At 41.9% G+C, this 18,576-nt stretch overlaps 1 protein-coding gene across 2 annotated transcripts in view; it reads left to right on the top strand.

Moving 5' to 3' along the window:
- LOC143808681 (cytochrome P450 2K1-like) overlaps window positions 1-18,576 on the top strand; it is a 170,553-nt gene that overhangs the window by 136,129 nt on the left and 15,848 nt on the right. For both annotated transcript variants that reach the window (XM_077291588.1, XM_077291587.1), the window contains exons 7-8: window positions 3,198-3,339; window positions 13,338-13,522. In XM_077291588.1, the coding sequence (XP_077147703.1) occupies window positions 3,198-3,339; window positions 13,338-13,522 (327 nt within the window). The remainder of the gene's footprint in view (window positions 1-3,197; window positions 3,340-13,337; window positions 13,523-18,576) is intronic.

The raw sequence follows: 18,576 nt of genomic DNA, 5'->3' as shown, positions 1-18,576 counted from the left end.
ACGTGTTTTTGCATTGTGTAATAAAGTTTATATATTTTTTCACTAGTTGCGGTATTTTGATCAGTTATTATTTGGGGGCATCATACTCCGTTTCTCTATAGGTTTCATTTAGTATGGGAGTTGTCCTTGTTTCCTGCAATAAGTTTGGCATCTGAGCCCTGGGAGGGCACCAGTGGGTGTTCCAAATATGTTGGTTCATGTTCAATTACCATACAACTATAGTAATAGTAATGGATAGGGGTCTTATAGACACTTCTCCATCACTAATCCCTGGGCCTGATGTCACCTGACAATACAAAGGTTACATCAACCCCACAAATATGAACCCCACTTGCCACCACTACAGGGCAAGTGGGAAGAGCTGGGCAAAGTGCCAGAATTGGTGCATCTAATAGATGTGCCTTTTCAGGACAGCTGCGAGATGCTATTTTTAGGTTGGGGGGGCCAATATCCATGGCCTCTTACCAGCCTGAGAATATCAGCCCCAGCTGTGGGCTTCAGCAAGGCTGTTTGTCAAAATTCGTACTGTCTTTTTTAATTAAATAAAAATACAGCATGGGGACTCCTCTATACTTAATAACCAGCCTTGCTGAAGCTGAGAGCTGAGGGTTGCAGCCCACACTTGTGAATTTTGCCTGGCTGCTTATCAAAAATACAGGGGAACCCATGCCGTTTTTTTTATTCCTTTAATTATTTATTTACAGAGCAGGAGAAGTTGAAGAATACTCCTATCCGCTGCTCCTTATCTCACTGTTATCAGCGGCTGCAGGTGTTAATTGATGGGAACTGTAGTCCCATCAGCTGACACCAGTGACCGGAGGTAAGCTTTACACCTCCGATCACAGCTGAGCGCTCATACTGTCTTCTGACAGCCTGGGAACTGCGGCTCTCTGACCGGTGGGGATGATTTCACTGCTGATCAGAAGCGCTACTCGTGTTTGCCACGCTGTCACATAGCTTGGGAAACACCATTTCGTGTGCTGTGTATGTTTGGCTGTACTCGGCGATTAAATCGGCGAATATTGCAAATTTGCGGATCGTGACCGAACTGAACATTGAAATATTCGCTCATCTCTATTAGAAAGCCGAGAAGCGCGATAGGGTCTTTCTCAGAATAAAACAGAAATATTAACAAAAAGTTTGTGCTAACCTGATGGAGATTCCCTTTTAGTCCTGTAGCTATCCCATAACATTCTGTAACACATCCAATCATGGGAGACTAAGACGGCCAGTATAAAAGATGAGCGCTATTTTCTGCGTTTACAGAGTAGGCATTGGCAGGTCAGAGTGCACAGCTCTTCCAGCCTAGGTACAGGAAAAGACACTGCAGCTGAAAAACAAGTAGACGATCGTATTATTGATCTGAGCGCGATCCTACAAAACATTGGATCACACGTGGATCAATGTTAGTTTTTGGAACCATTCCCATGTCAAATTTCATTCTCAGAGAGTGCAGGTCCGAGCAAAAAATCAAAGAAAGCCTGAGGTTGACCCAATATTTGGATCACAGTTGGCCATGCAAGTCAATTAGTCCATGGAAAACAAAGGACCACACTTGAATGACATCTGAATGCAGTCTGATTTCCATGAACTGACAGAATGGAGAAGATGGAGAATTTTTTATCTCCATTTTCTTCTCATCCAAGAAAATCGGATCACACTATGACCACACTCTGCTAAAACTCTGATCAGAATGTGATTCGCGTAATTGGCCAAACTCTCTAGGACGAGAGAAAATACCGTCGTCTGCACCTGCACTTAGTTGTACCAATTGTATCAATAGCGACACAGAGATACGAAAGGTGGCGTCAGAGTGTAATTGATTGATGTATTCAAGTATCCACACATTTCTTTACATTTTTGCAATGCAAAATCTTTGGCTCAATCTCCCCCTCACCCACCTTTTTACTCTTTCTACCTCTCTTTCTCTTTTCTCTCTTGCTCTCTCTGTTTTCTCTCTTTCTTTTTCACGCCCATTCAATTGGCTTGGAAACCTAAATTTGTGGGGAAAAAATTGTCAAAGATGGCAAATTTGAATTTCAAAATGTTTCATTATAACTAGATAGATAGAAGAATAAAAAAATGGTGCAGCACCAGCAACAGCAAAAAATGGTGGCAGTTGGTGTAAAGCCTCACAGACAATACTAAATGATGATAATTTTCAAGCAAATAGAGGCAGCTCTCCAAGTTCAAAAATGGTTTATTGACCCATTGTGATGGCGACATTTCATTCCAAGTGCGGAACTTTTTTCACGCCCTTGGCTTGGGAACTTTCTCAAGCACTTGGTTTGAGAAAGTTCCACACTTTGGAATGAAATGTCGCCATCACAATGGGTCAATAAACCATTTATAGTTTTTGACCTTGGAATGCTGCCTCTATTTTCTTGAATATTATTAAGGTTTGGATTTGCCTGGGGGACTTTGCACCCAATATTTCTATTTTTAGCTGTTGCTGGTGCTGCACCATTTTTTTTATTCTAATAGATAGATGATGGATAGAGTTAAAAACTACTCAGGCACCAATGAATCAGACATACCATATAGTTGACAAATCAGCACTATGCCAGGGTGTGACACTGCAAAATGCTACGAATGCTTCAGTCTTATTACACGGCCTTATTCACAGCACATGAAAGATAGATAGATCTAGTGAATAGGAGCAAATGGATATGCCCAGCACATCTGATAAAATATATTGTAGAATAGTGGGAAAAGTGTCATAAACAAAAACATTTTATCACAGAGCTATAACGCTTAGAGTATAAAGCAATGCTAAAAGTGTGGTTTGTTGTTTTAACTACCAAGTTCATGCTCTTTAGAAGCTGCTCAGATCTGCTGCTTTAGCAAGAATCCATAAGCAAACAATATATTATTAGCTTCTCTTCTGCCCTCCTCCGTGATCCTTGTTTGTAACTAAGGCCAGCATCACACATCCGAGAAACATGGCCGAGTCTCGCATGTTAACACCAAGCACTGCTGCCGGCACTCGGTTCGGAATGTGTAGCCGCATAGCAATACATGCAGCAGCACGCTCTGCTCCTGAATGCTGGAGGCAGTGGCGGGTATTAACATGCGAGACTCTGCCGTGCTTCTCGCATGTGTGATCCTGGCCTAATGCTTCAGTTTGGATTCTTGCTAGAGCAGCAGTTCAAAGTGGCTTCTCAAAGAACATGTTTTTCATGTATTCTCTACATTAGGAAAAGCCAAATCCTAAATTATACTTCACCAATGAAAACCTAACAGCCCTGATTACGGATCTCTTTGACGCTGCGTTGGAGTCAACCTCAATCACGCTGAAATGGGGCCTTCTACTAATGATGAAATATCCAGAAATCCAAAGTAAGAGACCCACTTTTTGTATGGGAATGTATAATTTTTACTTCATTTTGCTTTTACTTATTAAAATCAGACAGTAATACACATTCTTTTCTCATTTTCTGTATTTATATTATTTTCTGTGGATGATTATTGTGGCAGCCATATTCCTTCAGGTCAGACATTTATTTTACACCAGCTAGATATGCCTTCCCTACTTTGGACACATCATATGAGGAGAGAAATCACTGAAGAAGGAGATCATGGTCGTTAACATATAAGGAACAAGACAAACAGAAAGTCCAACATGTTGATGGCTTGATACTATCAATATGACAGTGCATCTAATCTAGGCTTGCACAAGATCGAACTTCCTACAGATCATTCATCCATCAAGTAGCCCTGGACCTAGATCGAGCTGAAGGCCTTTAAATAAATAATAAAAACATCAGAGATAAGAAACCAGAGTCATGAAACAGTCAGACTTCTCTGAGTGAATGTATTGGGCATAATCTATGACAAATAAAGATGAAGGAGATTCCATTATCTCCTGTTGTTAATGGTATATTTGTAATATTGATTTGAATTTGGCAGTTCGCTTGAATTTGAACAGGAAATTTAATTTACATTTAAGTTTTCCAATGCAAATCGAATATTGCTTATTATTGGGGACCTCCTGAGACCCAAGATCATAACAATCATACCATAAATTAAAATAATAATATTCACCCCTTTGCTCATGTGACCCTCCACCATAGCTGCTGTCTATTTACATCTGACCTTTTTTTCCTTTGGATCTGTCCTCTTCCAGCTCAAATTAAGCCTCTGACATTCCAACACACGTCGTGTAGTCATGATGCGTCGCCTTAGGAAACGTCAGAACTTTAGGCGACGCACACTGTGATGTTACAACCTCATGGTGTGTGTCATGACATCAGGGCCTTCTCAGCACCAAAAGCCTCAGTGAATAGTTAAGATGCCCAATGTTGTGCACTAAAGGAAAAAAGTGCTAGCCTACCAACAACAATTGTATAGATTGCCACCAGAAGAAAAAAGAGATTTTGTACTTGTTATCCTTATCTAAGAGAGCACAAATCCCATTTACAAAGTTACATATATTTACGTAGGTTTAATAAAGATCTAGGTCCATCAAGATCAACCTTTCTCCACCAACTTTACATTTTGTCACTGCTCTAACTGTAACCCGCAATGTTATGTGTATCAAGGAAATCGTCCAGTCCTTTTTTAAGAGCTGTTACAGTGTCGGCCATTACTACCCCTTGTGGTCAGCATTCCTCAGTCTGACTGCTCTAACTCTAAAGAACCCTTTCCTGTTTAGCTGGCGGAATCGGCTTTCTTCCACCCATAATGAATGCCCCCTGGTCCTCAGCACGGTCCTTGGAAGGAACAAGTCATGTGCCAGTGTTTTGTACTGGCCACACATATATTTATACATGTAAATGAGATCCCCTCTGAAGCGTTTTTTTTTCTAAGCTAATCTAGCCCAACTTTTCCAACCTCTCCTCATCTGAGAGGCCTTCCATCCCTTGTGTAAGATAGCAGGTACTAACAGGTAGAGGAATACTCGCTTGGTACGGGATTCAAGCACACGGGCACCATTTTTCACTGAAACAGTCTATGTGGGTTTATTTTATACAGCATATACCACCAAAACCAACAACAGATTAACAGTCTTATATCAGGCTTCACATCGTTAGCTTGCATCACTAAACACGCTGATCCTTATCTGACCAGTTGCCATGGGTGACCGCACAGTTCATAGAGTATCATAAGTGTCAGGGCTCTGAACATTTTTTACCTTTTGTGCATTACTGCCCTTTTCCAAGATGGTGTCTTTGGTCTCATGTGCACTGTGTCTTCCTGCTATAAAACTCCACCCCAGCCTTCAGTCTGTGCTGGAGTATTCTGCCTTGCATCCAGTTCCTGACGTCTGATTACTCCCTGGCTATACACCTGCTCCTGTGAACCTGTGTGGTGATCCTGCTACTCTGCTCTGAGTTCCTGCTGCATACACAAGTTTCCAGTAATCCTCCTTCATCTGCTGCTCCTGTTTACTTTATCTGCATTTGCTGGACATGTAAGCTGCTTCTGCTCTGCAATAACCTGAGACTATTAACCCCTTCACCCCAAAGCCTGTTTTCACCTAAGTGACACGGCCAATTTTTACAATTCTGACCACTGTCACTTTATGAGGTCATAACTCTGAAACGCTTCAACGGATCCTGGTGATTCTGAGATTGTTTTCTCGTGACATATTGTACTTTATTATAGTGGTAAAACTTCTTCGATATGACTTGCATTTATTTGTGAAAAAAACAGAAATTTGTCGAAAATTATGAAAATTTAGCAATTTTCAAATTTTTCGTTTTTATGCCCTTAAATTAGAGAGTTATATCACATAATATAGTTAATAAACAACATTTCCCACATGTCTGCTTTACATCAGCACAATTTTGGAAACATAATTTTTTTTTGTTAGGGAGTTATAAGGGTTAAAAGTTGACCAGCGATTTCTCATTTTTGCAACAAAATTTGCAAAACCATTTTTTTTACGGACCACCTCACACTTGAAATGACTTTGAGGGGTCTAATATGACAGAAAATGTCCAAAAGTGACACCATTCTAAAAACTGCACCCCTCAAGGTACTCTAAACCACATTCAAAAAGTTTATTAACCCTTCAGGTGCTTCACAGGAATTTTTGGAATGTTTAAAAAAAATTGAACATTTAACTTTTTTTTCACAAAATTTTTACTTCAGATCCAATTTGTTTTATTTTACCAAGGGTAACAGGAGAAATTTGACCAAAAATGTTGTTGTACAATTTGTCCTGAGTACGCCGATACCCCACATGTTGGGGTAAACCATTGATTGGGCACATGGCAGAGCTCGGAAGGGAAGGAGCGCCATTTGACTTTTCAATGCAAAATTGGCTGGAATTGAGATCGGAACCCATGTCGTGTTTGGAGAGCCCCTGACGTGCCTAAACAGTGGAAACCCCCACAAGTGACACCATTTTGGAAAGTAGACCCTCTAAGGAACTAATCTAGATGTGTGGTGAGCACTTTGAACCTCCAAGTGCTTCACAGAAGTTTATAATGTGGAGCCGTAAAAAAAATTAATATTAATTTTCACAAAAAATGATCTTTTTGCCCCAAATTTTTTATTTTCCCAAGGGTAGCAGGATAAATTGGACCCCAAAAGTCGTTGTGCAATTTGTCCTGAGTACGCTGATACTTCATATATGGGGATAAACCACTGTTTAGGCGCATGGCAGAGCTCGGAAGGGAAGGAGCGCCATTTGACTTTTCAATGCAAAATTGGCTGGAATTGAGATCGGGACCCATGTCGTGTTTGGAGAGCCCCTGACGTGCCTAAACAGTGGAAACCCCCAGAAGTGACACCATTTTGGAAAGTAGACCCTCTAAGGAACTAATCTAGATGTGTGGTGAGCACTTTGAACCTCCAAGTGCTTCACAGAAGTTTATAATGTAGAGCCATAAAAAATAATTAATATTAATTTTCACAAAAAATGATCTTTTTGCCCCAAATTTTTTATTTTCCCAAGGGTAGCAGGATAAATTGGACCCCAAAAGTTGTTGTGCAATTTGTCCTGAGTACGCTGATACTTCATATATGGGGATAAACCACTGTTTGGGCGCATGGCAGAGCTCGGAAGGGAAGGAGCGCCATTTGACTTTTCAATGCAAAATTGGCTGGAATTGAGATCGGAACCCATGTCGTGTTTGGAGAGCCCCTGACGTGCCTAAACAGTGGAAACCCCCACAAGTGACACCATTTTGGAAAGAAGACCCCCTAAGGAACTTATTTAGATGTGTGGTGAGCACTTTTAACCCCCAGTTGTTTCACTAAAGTTTAGAATGTAGCGCTGTGAAAATCAAAAAATCATTTTTTCTTTCCACAAAATGATGTTTTAGCCCGCAATTTTTTTTCCCCCAAGGGTAACAGGAGAAATTGGACCACAAAAGTTATTGTCCAATTTGTCCTGAGTACGCTGATACCCCATACATTGGGGGGAACCACTGTTTGGGCGCACGGCAGAGCTCGGAAGGGAAGGAGCGCCGTTTGAAATGCAGACTTAGATGGATTGGTCTGCAGGTGTCATGTTGCATTTGCAGAGCCCCTGATGTACCTAAACAGTAGAAACCCCCCACAAGTGACCCCATATTGGAAACTAGACCCCCCACGGAACATATCTAGATGTGTTGTGAGAACTTTGAACCAACAAGTGTTTCACTACAGTTTATCACGCAGAGCCGTGAAAATAAAAAATATTTTTTTTTCCACAAAAATTATATTTTAGCCCCCATGTTTTTATTTTCCCAAGGGTAACAGGAGAAATTGGACAACAAAAGTTGTTGTGCAATTTGTCCTGAGTACGCTGATACCCCATATATGGGGGGAACCACTGTTTGGGCGCACGGCAGAGCTCGGAAGGGAAGGAGCGCCGTTTGAAATGCAGACTTAGATGGATTGGTCTGCAGGTGTCATGTTGCATTTGCAGAGCCCCTGATGTACCTAAACAGTAGAAACCCCCCACAAGTGACCCCATATTGGAAACTAGACCCCCCACGGAACTTATCTAGATGTGTTGTGAGAACTTTGAACCCCCAAGTGCTTCACTACAGTTTATAACGCAGAGCTGCGAAAATAAAAAATATATTTTTTTCCACGAAAATTATATTTTAGCCCCCATGTTTTTATTTTCCCAAGGGTAAGGCTGGTTTCACACTTGCGTTTTTTTAAAAAACGCATGTGTGAAAAAACGCATGTAATAGCGGTAAAACGCATGCGTTTTTTTAGACGCATGCGTTTTTATAGAAAAACACAAGAAAACAAGAAAAAACCAAAAAACCCTAACCCTACCCCTACCCCTAACCAGAAATACGTGGCACTGAAATACGTGGCACTGAAATACGTTTATATACGTATATACGTATATACGTATATAAGTGCCACGATATTTCAGTGGCCACGTATATAAGTGCCACGTATATAAGTGCCACGTATATAAGTGCCACGTATATAAGTGCCACGTATATAAGTGCCACGTATATAAGTGCCACGTATTTGAGTGCCACGTATTTAAGTGCCACGTATTTAAGTGCCACGTATTTAAGTGCCACGTATTTCACGTAAATGCCACGATATTTCAGTGCCACGTATTTCACTGAAATACCGTGGCACTTAAATACGTGGCACTGAAATATCGTGGCACTGAAATACGTGGCACTGAAATACGTGGCACTGAAATACGTGGCACTGAAATACGTGGCACTGAAATACGTGGCACTGAAATACGTGGCACTATGACTGTCAGAAAATGTTCATTAAACGGTTAGGGATGAGTTTAGGGGTAGGGTTAGGGTTTGGATCCCTTTATCACCTTGATGGTGGTGGGTGACTTTTCAGTGTGTGTTCTGTTTTTTTTCTATAAAAACGCATGCGTTTTTAACGCAAACAAACGCGTTGAGATCGGACGCCATGTCGCGTTTGGAGAGCCCCTGATGTGCCTAAACAGTGAAAACTCCCCAATTCTAACTGAAACCCTAACCCCAACCCTAACCCTAGTCCTAACCCTAGCGCTACTTTCACACTAGCGTTTTTTTGCATACGTCGAAATGCGTCGTTTTGGCGAAAAAACGCATCCTGCAAAGTCATCTGCAGGATGCGTTTTTTCCCCATAGACTAACATTAGCGACGTATTGACACACGTCGCAAGCGTCGTGCGACGGTTGCGTCGTGTTGTGGCGGACCGCCGGCAGCAAAAAACGTTACATGTAACTTTTTATGTGCTGACGGTCCACCATTTCCGACCGCGCATGCGCGGCTGGAACTCCGCCCCCACCTCCCCGCACCTCACAATGGGGCAGCGGATGCGTGGAAAAACAGCATCCGCTGCCCCCGTTGTGCGGCGCTTGCACAGTATGCGTCGGTATGTCGGGCCGACGCAGCGCGACGGCCCCGTACCGACGCTAGTGTGAAAGTAGCCTAACGGGAAAATGGAAATAAATATATTTTTTAAAATTTCATTATTTTTCCTAACTAAGGGGGTGATGAAGGGGGGTTTGATTTACTTTTATAGCGTTTTTTGGGCGGATTTTTATGGTTGGCAGCCGTCACACACTAAAAGACGCTTTTTATTGCAAACAATAGTTTTTGCATCACCACATTTTGAGAGCTATAATTTTTCCATATTTTGGTCCACAGAGTCATGTGAGATCTTGTTTTTTGCGGGACGAGTTGACGTTTTTGCTGGTACCATTTTCGGGTACATGACATTTTTTGATCGCTTTTTATTCCGATTTTTGGGAGGCGGAATGAACAAAAACCAGCAATTCCTGAAATTCTTTTAGGGGGTGCGTTTATACCGTTCCGCGTTTGGTAAAAAGGATAAAGCAGTTTTATTCTTCGGGTCAGTACGATTACAGCGATAACTCATTTATATAATTTTTTTATGTTTTGGCGCTTTTACACAATAAAAACTATTTTATATAAAAAATAATTGTTTTTGCATCGCTTTATTCTGAGAGCTATAACTTTTTTATTTTTCTGCTGATGATGCTGTATGGCGGCTTTTTTTTTGCAGGACAAGATGACGTTTTCAGCGGTACCATAGTTATTTATATCCGTCTTTTTGATCGCGTGTTATTCCACTTTTTGTTTGGCGGTATGAGAATAAAGCGTTGTTTTTTGCCTCGTTTTTTTTTTTTTTTTTTTTTTTACGGTGTTCACTGAAGGGGTTAACTAGTGATATAGTTTTATAGGTGGGGTTGTTACGGACGCGGCGATACTAAATATGTGTACTTTTATTGTGTGGTGTTTTTTTTATTTAGATAAAGAAATTTATTTATGGGAATATTTTTTTTTTTTTTCTTTATTTAGGAATTTTTTTTTTTTTTTTTTACACATGTGGAAAAAATTTTTTTTTTACTTTTTTACTTTGTCCCAGGAGGGGACATCACAGATCGGTGATCAGACCGTGTGCATAGCACTCGGTCTGATCACCGATGTGACAGGCACGTTCCACAGGCTTGCCGGCGCCTGCTATGAGGATTCTCAGCAGACGCCGGCAAGCAGGGTCATCTTATGACCCGGAAGGAGTCCCGCGGCCATCTTGGATCCGGAGACTCCTTCCAGGTCACCGGAGCAGCGCGATCTCATCGCGCTGCTCCGGTGGGAGAGCGCAGGGAGCCCCCGTCCCTGCGCGATCCCCCTCTATGCCGCTGTCACTATTGACAGCGGCATCAGAGGGGTTAAATGCCCGCGATCGGCGACAGCGCCGATCGTGGGCATTGCTGCGGGGTGTCAGCTGTCATATACAGCTGACACCCGCACCCGATCACCGCGGCGCTCAGCGTGAGACCGCGGTGATCGGGGCGCCGTACTAGTACTGCGGCTGGCACTAATGCAGTGCCGGCAGCACCGTACTAGTACGGCGCATGGCACGAAGGGGTTAACCAGGCCTCCCTGGTTGAGCTAAGATATGATTTGAACTGCCTTATAAGCATATCTATCTGTGTTTGGACTAAGACAAGGATTTATTTGTGTCAAGTTTCCTCAAGAATAATTGTGCTTCATAGACTTTCTGCTTGATTGCATTTCCCTCTGAAGTTTCCTATAGACTGCTAAGATGCGTTTATTATTTGCACCAAGTGTTGTGGACTTGAGTTTCTCTCTGCACCTGTTTGAATCACCGTGTGATAATATAGACTTTACCACTTATAAAACTGTGTCCTGTAGTTGTCTTGTTCCACGCAAAGAGTCTCCTGATTTATCCCCTATAATTATTACAATAAGCACCAGCAGTCTATGGTACCTTACTGGAGCTCCTGCTCCTCCTGCTGACTTCTTTTCACCTCTCTCCTGGGAAAGCTGCCTTACGGGGTTCACCAACTTGCCTGGCAGGCACACATCAGTCAGTCCAGAGCCACCAAAAGGACAGTAGCTTCCCCAACACAGACCGTCCAGGTCCACGGTCTCTCAGGTGCTCCTGGAAGACTCCGCTCACATGAGCTTCCAACATAGACCGTCCAGGACCACGGTCTCACTGTGCGCTCTTCTGGACATCCATCCAACCTGGGACCATCCAACACACAGGCATGTGGCCTGCCCGAATGCCATTCAGGACGTTCGTCCAACACCCCAGGCCACCAGGTCCAAAGCCCCACCATGTGCTGTTCAGTGACATAGCACTCCCAATACTTAGGCTCTCCAGGACCTTCAGTACATGAACCATTCAGGTCCACACTCAGAGCTCATGTGACCAGACCTCAGTAACATTATATGGTTGTAACCACTCCTGTTGTGATCCTAGTGGTAGAGGATCTCAAAACTTCCAGCTAAGTCCGCAAACACAAAATCTAGCTCATAGGGAGGTGGTAAGTAGGCTAACCGAATATCTGATCCTAACACAACAACTAACAGTAGCCGGGGAATGTACCTACGTTGATTCTAGACGTCTCGCACCAGCCGGAGAACTAACTAACCCTTTCAGAGAAAATAAGACCTCACTTGCCTCCAGAGAAGGGACCCCAAAGGTATAATACAAGCCCCCAACAAATAATAACGGTGAGGTAAGAAAAAAAGACAAACGTAAGTATGAACTAGATTTAGCAAAGTGAGGCCCACTAATTAATAGCAGAAAATAGAAAGAGAACTTATGCGGTCAGCAAAAAACCCTACCAAAATATCCACGCTGAATATCCAAGAACCCGCACACCGACTAACGGTGTGGGGGGAGAATATCAGCCCCCTAGAGCTTCCAGCAAAAATCAGGAATCACATTGTAACAGGCTGGAACAAAACAGCAGTAATGCGGATAAACAAAAATAAGGAATCAGGACTTAGCTTATCTTGCAAAAAGCAGGTGACCAGGAGACAGGAGCCAAAAGACTTAGACTGATTACATCGATTCCAGGCACAAGACTGAGTTTCCAGGAAGTCTAAATAGGAACACCCAAGGCCAAATGACCCAGGTGGGTACAAACCTGGAGAAAGGCAATCCAAGTGTCATACCTCTAGTGATCACAAGAGGGAGCCAAGATATACAATTCACAACACACTCCCCTAGATGAGAGTGTGTGTGTGGCTAGTTCGACCCGCCCATCTCTCATAACTAGCCCTGCCAGCCTCCCTTCATATTTATACCAACAACTATACTTGTGGGACTACAGGTCCCAGAACAACAACATTGCTTTAAGCTGACAGCGCAGAGTAACTTCCTCTTCGACACACATGCCAACTATTCACAACTATGCCGGACTTTGTCTCACCATCAAATTTATGCATGCAACTGCCATGCACTCTCATGGCCTTAATACACTTCCATGCACATTCTGGAGAGCACAAACAGCACCCCTTAGCTGTAACAGGGGTCACTGCCTCACACTTGTAATAATCTAGTTACCCATCATTGAACTGATTCTAACTTCTGAAAATTCTTTTTAAAATGTGGAGCCCAAAAACTGGAATCTGTTTTCTAGATGTGGCCTCAGATGTGATTTATAAAGGGGTAATAATACGTTGGGATCGTGGGATTTTTTCTCTGTTTTTATACATCCTAAGATCTTGTTTTCTTTTGCAGCTGCTGCTTGACATTGAGTACTGCTGCTCAGCATACTTGTAACAAGAATAGCCAAGTCCTTCTCTTGATCTGTAGTCCCGAGTATACTCCCATTCAATGTATATGCAGCAATACGATTATTCCATCCTAGTTGCATTAGTTTACATTTATCTATATTAAATACAACCCTTAGGAGTAAAAAATAACTTTTGGTTTAGGTAAAATTACTATCTCAAATTCTCTACAGAAGAATATGGAAATAATTTTTACTACAGGGGGGCAATTTCATAACAACCATGATGATATCAAATGCCAAAGTCGAAATCTGGCTGAAATGTTATAATTTTTATGGATGAAAGTTCTCACCAAATATCCATTTTTTACATATAGCTTTATGTATTTTTGTTGGAAATAGAAAAGGTCCAAAGTGAGATTGATAAAGTAATTGGATCAAATGAGCCCCACGCTATTCATCGTAAAGAGATGCCCTATACTGAAGCTGTCATCCACGAGATTCAACGTTTTGGAAACCTTGTTCCAACCAATGTGCCCCACGCTACTACTCAGGATATAAACTTCAGAGGCTATCTCCTTCCCAAAGTAAGTAAAAAAAATAAACATTGAACCTTATTTTAAGAGATTATCCACTATTTATTTTCAAATTGGCATATGTACTCAGTTATCAGTTTTTGTCCAGTTTCCCCAGCCAGTCACCTTGCTTCCTCTACAAGTAATGTATTGTTTCAACCAGTATGACCAGAATATTTTACAAAGCAATGGGACGGAAAAGGAAGGAGAATATTTGGGACATGGGCATTGTTGCAAACTAGAGATGATTGAACCTTTTTAGGTTCGGTTTGAATAGAGTCGGCGAATTTCTCGATGCTCGCCTAACAGTTCGCTGAACAGTGCGCCAAACTAATCTGAATCCCATTAAATTCAATAGGAGGCAAAACCAAATGCATTTACAACAGCTTCATGGGGGCCCAAAAGCTGCCAGAACAGCTCAAATTAGGGGAAGACAACAGGAAAAGATATAGAGTATAAATAGTATAATTGTGCAACATGGATGCCTGGGATAGGGCCTTAAACATTGCTCAGTAACAGGTGGATGAGTGACAGATGTAGGCCTGGTGCTCTGAGAGCCCTGCCAAATTCAGATAACACACATGAAGAAGACCAAATTTGGAGTCCAAACATTTACAAAAAAATAGGGGCGGACACCAGGAAAAGTGGCATCAATTAACCCACAGTAGAAATGTTATAATGGCACAACAGCAGTCAGGCATGGGCCATACATGAGGCAGGATCTTTGCCAGCATTTATAGCTTTAAATTTAAGTTAAAATTAGGAGGTGGGTGAGGGACTGGTGTAGGCCTGCTGTGCTGGGAGCCCTGATACCTTATGCAACAGCTCAAACGGCTTTTCTGTTCAACCACATCAGGTGGCACATACTATATATGAGCTTCGTAGATTGTTGTTAGAAACAATTAAGGATAGTAATACAGTTGCTGACTGGAAGTAAGTGCAGACCTACCGGTCTGGAAGCCCTACTGTTACAGTCAACACACATGAAGGAGACCGAACTTGGAGTCAAAATATTTCCAAAAATTAGGGGTGGACACCAGAAAAAGTGTCTTCAATTGATCCACAGTAGAAATGTTATTGTTCTGGCGCCTGCACCCCGGGATACTCACTTCACCCAGTGGCGTGCCACTGACCGGTTACCATCCTGGTGTTTCTCCTTTGCCTCCTTCATTTCAGCTGCATTGGGGATCCCATCCTCAGCGCTCGCCCGCTAGGCAGCTTAGGCAGCAGCCGTGCACTTCCTCTGCACTTTATGCTGGCTGACCCATAAGAATCCTCCCTGCGTGGCAGCAGCACCAGGTATATCAGGCCGCTTCCTGTTAGAAGAAGGGCCTGATTATTGCGCTAGTGTCTGTCCTGTGGCCAGTCTAGGTTCCAGTACGGGTACTAATCTATTATTCAGCTCCCGGTGTTATTCACAGTGGTCTCAGATCCAGTTCCATCTCATCTGCCTCCATTCTTTGGTGTCCCTTATCTCTCCTCCCAGTTTCTCATAGCCTCCTCCATCTCCTACAAGCCGGCCTCCTGGTACCAGCAGTCACGGTACTTTACCACCCTGTTTCTGTCCCTGACGCTCCCTGTATAGGGAGTGGTCTCCCTAGGTCAGCTCACTCAGGGTGGGTTGGCATCATGGGACAGAGGGTCCACTCTAGGGATCATGACAGTTCTTATGGTGCAGCATGCATAGATGGGACAGGGCCTCGCCCAGCATTTCTAGCTTTAAAATTGATCAGTAAGAGGTGGATGAGTGACAGGTGTAGGCCTGATGCTCTGAGACCCCTTCCACTAGAGGCAACCTAATAAATGGAATCCAACTTGGAGTCTCCACTTTTCACAAAAAATTCTTGCAGGCTGAAAGACCTCTGTATGCAAGTCAATGACCTGTGGGGTGCAATCTTCTAAAGTAGCACACAATGACCATGCTTTCTGCAGCAACGCATTCAGGTTGGGATAGTAGCAGAGATATTGCAGTACCACTAGGTTGAGTACGTGAGCCATCCAAGGCACATGTATGAGGTTGCCACAGCATAGGGCCGCCACCAGTTATGCACCATTATCATACATGGCCTTCCCTAACTCAAGGTTTATTGGAGACAGCCATTGCTCCAACTCGACCTGGATACCTGCCCACAATTCTTTAGCTGTGTGACTGTGATTTCCAAGGCAAATTAATTTAAACATTACCTGTTTGCAGTGAGCCAATGCTGCACAGTACGCAGGTGGGGGAGATTCTATCTGCAATGTTGGAATGTGTGTCTGATTAAAGGCTCATACACATATGTGAAAAAAAAGGGTCCGATTGCCAGACCTAAAAAATGGACGAGTGTCATGCGAGTGTCATGCAATTTCTGTGTGATTTTTAAGCGGAACATCAGTATGACATGCGTATGCAATCCGTATGCAATTGGGATTTTAACGTGCCTTTTACATACAGCAGTTCTCTGTCCTTTACACATTGTTTTAACAAATAATATTCTTCAAAACACACACATATATATGTATAATATTATTATTATTTTTATTATTATTATTAATAATTGCCAATCGGCTCTGTCACAGATTCCGGCGATTGTATCGTTATCCTATAATCCAGTGCGGCCGGAAGGCCACGAACTGCATCTACACAAGTAACAAAAACTGCACCGCTATTCCATTGGGAGATCAGCGGCGATAGCCGCTAATCTCCCGATGGTAGCCGCGCTCATCTCCCAAGCTATGGGTATTCTGATATGCTGGCCGGGATTCATATCCTTGCCAAACCGCACGGCACCGCTTATTGGCTGAGCGCCCCGGGCGCTTAGCCAATGAGTGGCGTGGGATTTAAATCCCCCGCTGGCTGAGCCAATGAGCATTGCTGCTTGGGATTTGAATGCCACACCGCGTGGCACCGCTCACTGGCTGAGCGCCCATGGCCAACATCTTTCTTCCATTAAGGATATCCTCTTCCTTCTAAATATTCATCAGCTTCATATATATTAACCTTTTTATCACATATTCCAAAGTTTAAAATATATTGAACTGGCTGTTCTTTTTAAGAGTTAAAAATGAGTTAGCTTACGGAAGTGATCATATATAGAACACCCTGATATACCTGACGGTGCCCTCTTCAGGTCACCTCCTGCAACCAATGGAATCCTTGGAAGATACCTGACCCGTTTAAGACCAAGATATCCCTACCAAAGTCCATTTAGGTGTCTTTTTTAGTATGTATGTCCAGCTCTCATTACTCTATTTTCAGATGTATATTTTTTTAAAGGTATATATATATTTTAATTTTATTTTTTTTATATTTTTTAAAAAATTTTTTACTATTCCTCCCTTATATTAGAACCCTTTAGACAAAAAAATCCCATAAAAAATATCCTATAAATAATATAGTCCTTAAAGAAAAAAATGTTTTGTTATTTAAATGTAGAAAAAATACAAATCTTATCCTCCATATGTTGATATGCCCCCCGGGCTAATTTGTATTCGTGACTTCATGTGCCAAGTGATTTTTACCTATAAAAAGAGAAAAAAAATGTACTTAAATTTTTATTCTCAATATATAGTTATTAAAAACAAATAGTCATGTAATTATTATTTTATGAAGCACAATATCTGACTATACTGGGGAACCGAAGAGTAGCTACTTCTCAAACATCAATAAGATGTAAGATAAATAAAATTAACACATATATACCTTTTAAAAAAATAGATATATGAAAATAGAGTAATGAGAGCTGGACATATATAGTAAAAAAGACACCTATATGGACTTTGGTAGGGATATCTTGGTCTTAAACGGGTCAAGTATCTTCCAAGGATTCCATTGGTTGCAGGAGGTGACCTGAAGAGGGCACCGTCAGGTATATCAGGGTGTTCTATATATGATAAAGTTCGTAAGCTAACTCATTTTTAACTCTTAAAAAGAACAGCCAGTTCAATATATTATAAACTTTGGAATATGTGATAAAAAGGTTAATATATATGAAGCTGACGAATATTTAGAAGGAAGAGGATATCCTTAATGGAAGAAAGACGTTAGCGATATAGACGTATTACACCATTCCTCACCTAAGATGGCGCCTAAACATCTGAAAGGACATAGTGCGCATGCGCAAAATAATTTTTTGGCACACATCTAACTGTATTGGTTAGAAACATCTATTGATGTAATGAAACATTAACACATGCGCAGTAGGGATTAAGGTACGCCGAACTAAGGAAAATAGTATCCTCCGTGTGATCCCATTAGGGTGAGTCTGTTTTTAACTATATTTAAATATGTTTGAGAGCACAGCTGCACTTTATGAATTACATTGGTTTGTATAATACAATGCACGATATTGCGCACTTTATATACAAAAAAGCACTTTATATGGATTGTCACAATTCAATGAATGACACATAATATTGCACTGGATTACTATATGTATAAAAATGTGAAATATTAACTTAATATGTTACTTAGACAAATGATTGTAAAAAAAATGATGCCTGCCATGTAGGTCTGAATAAATAACCACAAAATTTCACTTAATGGAGGAGTGTTGCCTGATTTTTTTCTAATGGAATTATAAGAATCGTGCTCCCAACACAGTCGTACCAAAGACAATCACAACAGAGAATATTGCAAATGAATTAATATTTATTTATTTAGTGTTGAAATATCAAACCATCATATAAAATCAAGATAATATTAGTATGTATATACTTAAAAATCTGTTTGTGCACATATCAATTTATATCACATGGCAGGCATATTATATATTATACTTGCTATTGAACCCTTTCTACGCCCGGGTGGCTAGCATTTATATTGGTACAGTATATGGTCTCCATCCTGGTATGTGCTGCTCCCATCTTGCTCTCCCATCCTGTCATGTGCTGCTCCATCCTGCGCCCCCATCCTGTCATGTGCTGCTCCATCCTGCGCCCCCATCCTATCATGTGCTGCTCCATCCTGCGCCCCTATCCTGTCATATGCTGCTCCATCCTACACTCCCATCCTGTTATGTGTGTGCCCCATTCTGTCATGTGCTGCTCCCATCCTGTGCCCCCATTCTGTCATGCGCTGCTCCCAT

This window comes from Ranitomeya variabilis, chromosome 2 (genome assembly GCF_051348905.1).
Source record: "Ranitomeya variabilis isolate aRanVar5 chromosome 2, aRanVar5.hap1, whole genome shotgun sequence".
NCBI lineage: Eukaryota > Metazoa > Chordata > Amphibia > Anura > Dendrobatidae > Ranitomeya > Ranitomeya variabilis.
Note: the sequence above shows the minus strand (reverse complement) of the source record. Positions and strands in the feature narration are given on the sequence as shown.